Source organism: Cyprinodon variegatus, unplaced genomic scaffold, assembly GCF_000732505.1.
Source record: "Cyprinodon variegatus isolate N-32 unplaced genomic scaffold, C_variegatus-1.0 Scaffold1236, whole genome shotgun sequence".
Taxonomy (NCBI): Eukaryota; Metazoa; Chordata; class Actinopteri; order Cyprinodontiformes; family Cyprinodontidae; genus Cyprinodon; species Cyprinodon variegatus.
The window spans coordinates 72,954-79,528 of NW_015151689.1; the positions used below are offsets into that span (position 1 = coordinate 72,954).

Here is a 6,575-nt window from a genome sequence, read left to right on the forward strand (position 1 = left end):
CACCATGTTTGATCAGACCTTCATAAATCATTTGATGCTACTTTTTAAATACAAAACATAAATGACTCTATCTTTGAGTGTTTGGGTGATTTTGAGCAAGTGGTGTCAACTTCCTCTAACTTAAAATGGAAGTACAACTGTATGTATTGCATAAAACTAAAGCACATGTACTTTATCAGCCACAATTAGCCCCCAAGATAAAAATAAATCTCTGCGAGACTCAATAAACTTGGGTGTGTTTATCCTTTTAAGTCAGCCTCTGGAAATGTAAAGGTTCAAACATTAGAGGTAGTGCAGATAAAGGAGTAAATGAGTCTTTGTGTTCATCTCAGCCGCGCTGACAGACTACCTGTTGATGCTGTCGTGTGCCGCCTGCACACTGATGTCTATCTGCAGGACGGTCTTGTAATCCACGTAGGCCTTTCTGTACCGCTCCAGCGACTCATAAGCCATGGCCCGCCGCAGGAGGGGCTTGAGGGAGAATGGCTGCAGCTCCAGGGCTCTGGTTAGTATAAATAGAAAAGCACAAAGGATCAAGTCTGAGGCCTCTGCAACAAACGCAAGAGGTAGAGCTTGTGTTTATGTATCCGGATGAGGGTCACTTCATGATCCCTCGCTATCTGTGTTACTTAATACATTACATATCAGTATAGATCTCTAAACCTGGCCTCTTCTCTGTAATCCAGTCCTCTATGTAAGCATGTAAGTGTTTTAGGGCTTGTAAATGGGAGGTTATTTTCATCCCTCAGAGCACATCTCAGCACGCCTTCCTTTAATGACTGGGATCAGCTACTGTAGCTTCTCTCCCATCATGTTGGATTAGCCGTTCTCGCTCCTTTCTCACCTCGTGCAGTCCTGTATGCAGTCTTGGCTGTTGCCATCTTTCAGGTAGCATGCTGCTCTGTTGGAATACAGAATGCACAGATCCTGAGGACTGTCGATACCTGTGTGGAGAGAGACCATTTAAAGGTGGAATGACAGCAGCTTAAAAAGGTTTGCATGCGCCACTAATCACTGCACCGTCTTCTAACGCTATTAGGCAGTTTATGGCACAGGAAAGAAAATACTGTAGAGACTTTCATACCAGCTGGAGAACTTTGTGGGTCTAAAGATAACAAGAGCAAGTTTTCACGGATGAGTTCGAAAAAAACTGTTTTAGTTTGTGTTTATATCTCAATTTTTAGGTGTCCATCCTCGTAAAAAATTAAATATAAGTGAGTCAGTTTTTTTTGTGTGTGTCTGTTTTTTTTGTGTTTTTTCCCCTTGTTTTGAGAAGTTATTTGAAACAATTTACAGATTAATTAAAGGTATTGTGGAGGATTTTTTTTTTTTTTGAAAAGACCCGCCCTCTCCACTTAAAAAAAAAATGCACATGCACAACCCTGTACCCGCTCCTGAGAGGGAAGGCCTATTAAACGTGTGCGAGAGCGTGCATGAACCATTTCTTCTTGTGCAAGATGTTTAAGAGTTGCTGTTTGCATCGCTCATTCAGGCTTACTTTCCAAAAGATTTTTCCACTATAGCCGGGCATACACTGTGGGATTTTTTCAATCGTTGCACGCAGCTACTGTACGACAAAACCACAGGGTTTCCAAATGCATGTTCTCACACTGTGCAGCACGATGCTCTGATGCAATCTACCTGCTCACACTGTACATCTAAAAACCACGTCAGACTCAGCTCCGCAGTGAGATGGCGCTACTCGGACTCATCTGTCCAGAAGCCAAATGAGTAGGAAAGGAATATGAAGCTCACTAGAACGAAACACGCTGCCTTGGTAATTTGCGCAATTTTGAGCTGAAAGCCCTAAATAGAAAAAAAAGGCGACAACGTATTTGGACAAAGGCAAGGCTGAGCAAACATGGCTTACGATGGCCGACTGAAGTTTGATTTTCTCCCAACTTCACAATTCGTGATCGGGAGGTGGTTGTGAGAGGCTGATTGCTCCTCGTTACCCCCTATACTCTACATGACGGACGATCACGCTGAAAGTTGGCCCGATTGAAAAATTCTCGACCGACTGGAAAGTCGGCCCGAAAACGGCAAAAAAAAATCGTACAGTGTCAGCCCGGCTTATGTCAGACTCACCGCTGGTGGGTGAAAATGGGGACGAGCACATAGGACGGCCTTAAGTAAACATATCAAAAGAATGATTGACAGTTAGGAGGACCACTTATTTAGATGATCCCCCTGGAAAAAGAAAATCTTCGGCTATACCTTTAAGATGATTGATGTTTAGAATGAGAAAAACTAAAACTAAATGATCTTATTTTATGGCAACACAACTCATTCCATTTGCAGATCATCTTATTAATCTGCTCAAATTAAAGACAAATGCACTTATTTTCAGATCATTTTCTAATGTAATGTGTTATTTTGTTTGATACTAAAGCTGCACCAACAGATTTATAGATGCAGGGTCACTAATACACATACGACTCCCTAATGTTTGGTCAAACATCCTTTAGAGAGCTGCTAAGATACAATTCACTTGAACATTTTCAGGTTAAACTGGTTTTAAGTGTTTGGGATGTTTGACTTGTTAAATCATTCAGAAGTTTTAACCAACATGTCACTGAGGTGTTTGCATAATCTGAAAGTGCTGCTCTGTTTCATTATTCCATGTTTTGTCACCTCAGGCCCTCAGCATGATGCCACCATACTGGCATGAGGCATTCTCCTCCTGATTCCCATGGATGGCTGATCTACAGGCTTATGCTGAACCGCAGTCTCCTGAATCAGGTTTGCTACATTTAGATAAACGTCTAAATGTAGCAGGACTGGAGTTTATTGCCCCTGAGGTGAAGTGATCTTTATCTTCACTGCGACTCCTCTAAATATACTTTTATCTATTGTAGCCGGCGGCATATTTCAGTTTAGCTGAAAGATTTTTTTGTTCTGCGTCTCACAAACCTGAGCGCTTTCCTTTCATCAGAGGGAGAACCAGAAGACAGAGGAGGACCAGTTTTGTGGAAAAAACAGACCGGAAATTCTGTTTTTTTGCCTTGAAACCAACCAGTGGTGAAAAGCCAGATTCCAGACTCTGTTATTGCCTCAAAAACTTTTTTTGGTTTCTCCAAAACCATCTAAAGTACTTTAACCCAGTGTATCTGAGTTTGTGTGTTTTAAACTTTAAAGGAAACATAACTTCTGCACCTATTCCTGCTTTAAAAAAATCCATTGAGGTCATTCCCATATGTTGCTGGAGTCTTTTCTCCAAACACAACATCCCAGTACATTTCAAACCAAACAAGACCCTTTAACAGAGACTAGTGCATCCTAAAAAACGGAGAGGTGTATGCAGTTCAATGCAGTGAGGAATGCTCTGATCTTTATATTGGAGAAACCAAACAACCTCTCCACAGACGCATGGCCCAACACAGAAGAACGACCTTCTCGGGATGAGACGGTGTCCAGCTTATGGACAAAGAACATTCTTTTGAGGACCAGAATGTTCACATTTTGGACAAAGAAAATAAGGTGGTTTGAGAGGGACATGAAGGAGGCCATCTATGTTAAGAAAGAAAAAACAACTTTAAACGGAGGGGGTGGATTCCAGCTGTCAAAAACCTACAATGCAGCAATCGAGTTAATTCCTTCATCAGCCCCAGCACCTTTACTGGGGAAGAAAAGAAATCGCCTATTCAACAAATCCCTTTAACGACCCCCCTTTCAGAGACTTAGACAGGTATGGAGCATTACAAGCTCACAAAAGAAGCCAAACGACCCCCATTCCAAAGGGGCGGACACCTTCATCTGTTTTAATTTGTATGTTTTCTAAACAAAAACAAGGCTTTGTTGGGCTACTGTATAAAGCCTCAAACTCAACGCTATTTCTGACATTTTGAATTGAAAACGCTTCCTGGATGGAAAAGGAAACGTCTTCAACCTTGGAAACAAAGTCCAACGGATTGTTTTTTAACTTTTTTGGAATGACTATGACCTGGATGACTGAGAATCTTTACCAGCATCCATAAAGGTCATAACCAAGGAAAAAACAATAAAAAGGAAAAACAATTCAAATGCACACGTTAAACATTAACATCTTTTACTAGCATCCACCAAATGATCCAAAAAAATTCTTGTTAAAAATAAGAGTTTCTCTTCTCAAAATGCAGCAGCTTCTCTTAGCAGCCAATATTTTTTATGTTTCCTCTTTCTTATCTCTTTTTTGTTAACATTTCATCACAGCGGCTGACTTATGAAGTAAGCCTGCCTGTTGTAGACGAAGCATCATTCCTCTGTTGCACTAAATACCAGCAGAGCAGCTTAGCATACCAGCTCTTCAAATCAAATCAGATTAGGGATAACGACGCAACGCAGCAGCTATGATGATGTCTCAGCAAATGCTTTCTGTAACTGCAGCAGTAGAGAGCCTGCATGCATTATGAGACGTGTATGTCTGTATACACTCATATGAAGTGTAGAAGCGCTTCCACTCTGAACCAGATCAACTCCGCATGCCTCCAGTGGCGGACGAGCTCTCTGCCATCCAGCCTCTCACTTCCTGTAAAAAATGACAGCAGCAGTGCGACAGATCCAGGTTCACAGTGAGTGGTTAGTGGTCATGTGACCTGGACGGACCAAAGCTGAGAGGCTTAGCCCAGGCTGAAACAGACAGAACAGTGACGCAGTGCTCAGGGCATACAGTCATTAAACGCACCACCAGATAAATGTACTGGCTGTTCCTGAAATAGCCATAGCTGCTGCAGCCACTGCAGGAGCTGACACTCCACAGCATTTCCCTCTGACAAAGGGAGACTTATGCATTTTTTTTTATTAAATATTTTCATTCAGATGATGGGAAATCAAAGAGAAGCACCAGCAGTAATGGCTGACACCTTCTAACCTTTGATTTTCAGCCAAAGTGGTCACCAAAGTCTCACTGGTGATTAAAACACAGAGAAAAGTCTTCGGCTAATGAGGAGACAAGAGGCGGTTTGATTCTGACTCATCCATTTCTTGTTCCTACATGTTTATAACACATTTGTGACACTTCTATTCCAGCAGATCCCTGAAGTTAACTTCTCACACACTTACCTGCCACCTTAGATCTTATCACAGCAGGACGTGTCGACAGTGAGGACTCACCTGAATCGGCGTAGCCCTGAATGGCTTGTGAGTATTTCTCTAATGCGTCGGCAAACTGTCCATTTTTAAACAGCAGGTTTCCTTCGTTCTTTAGCCGGGAGAGGTGTGGTGGCAGGGCTCCGCACGGGGCGTCCAGATTGACAGTTTCCTCTGCCTTTTTCCCACCTGTAGCCGCCTTACTGCTGCTGCTCTTCTTATCACCTTGCGCCGAAGCTGTCGAGCCCCTCTTGCTTGATCCATTGGCCACCTTCTCCTTTGATTCCTCTGGAACTTTGTACTTCTCAGAGGTCGCCCCTTTGCCCTTCCAGTGCCCGTGGTGCGAGTTGCTGGACTCGCTGTGTGGACCCCCGTCCCCTCTGCTGTGGGGCTTTTTTTGAGCGTTTCCCATGTCTCCCCTTTCAGCAGGAGCAGCTGAGCTCTCCTCCCCTCCCACAGGCTGGCTGGGTTGAACCGGACAGGCTAGAAGGAAGAGAGAGAGAGAGAGAAACCCACAGGAAAGAGTCAGTGGTTACGTCAGAGCTGAGGGGGAAGGGTTGAAACACAGCACACTTCAAACAGGGAGTTCCAGGAAACACTAACCCTGTGCAGTCAATTACGAAAGCTCTTAATGGGGGAGGGAATTACTCACATGAACATATCTTAAAAAAAAACAAAAAAACTTGAGGGACAAGAGGAATTTCCTCTGTCGCACTTATGTTGCCCCATTTTTAGAGCCCACAGAGACTCTCTGACAAATTGGCTTGAAGTTTTTAGGAGCTGCCGATGTGGTGCTGATGTACAAGATTTACTGTTAAGCCTCCTGAAAATATCCAGCAAGCTCCATAAACAGTTTCACAGCTAGCAGGTCTGAATGCAAACCTGTGCTTAATGTGTTCAGGCTGGCCCACAGAATACTGAGAGACAATGATGGATTCTGAGTGAACTGTTCCTTATTCCTGAGTCCACATCTATCACACCTGTTCTCTCTCTTAGCAAGTCAGGAGTTTCTTTTGTTCTTTGAACAGCTGATTGGTAACAGTTAGTAAAATTAACATAGGAGCAGTTTGTTGTTATTACTGATCACACAGGCAGCCTGCATGGATATAAAATACAGATGAGGCAAACATGGTGTTTCAGTTATTTTTTAAACATTTATTTAAATAAAACATTTTAGACGTGAATTATTGACATCTTTTTTCATATTTGAACTTAGATTTAAAAACAAAAATCAAGGGGCGGAGTGGAGGTGGAGCATAGCGCTGATCACTGGGGATTTAGAAGTGGGTATACGCAATGCTGATTGAAAAATAAGTGTGTAAACCCCGTATACTCACGCAGAAACCTTACAAAACCTTAAATTTAAAATTATCGTCTCAAAATAATATCATGTTAATGCAAAAAAACATAGCTGTATCTATGTACAAATTAAAAGAAAATAGGTTTTGGATTGTGAAAATATTGTCTTGTGAGGTTTTACTATAACTTTATTAAAGGACAGATTATTT

At 42.3% G+C, this 6,575-nt stretch overlaps 1 protein-coding gene across 1 annotated transcript in view; it reads right to left on the reverse strand.

Moving 5' to 3' along the window:
• Positions 1-6,575, reverse strand: part of spag1 (sperm associated antigen 1) — a 27,637-nt gene that overhangs the window by 12,047 nt on the left and 9,015 nt on the right. The window contains exons 9-11 of the mRNA XM_015401596.1: positions 5,092-5,589; positions 845-944; positions 350-502 (exon numbers count right to left, since the gene is read on the reverse strand). Of these exons, the coding sequence (XP_015257082.1) occupies positions 350-502; positions 845-944; positions 5,092-5,589 (751 nt within the window). The remainder of the gene's footprint in view (positions 1-349; positions 503-844; positions 945-5,091; positions 5,590-6,575) is intronic.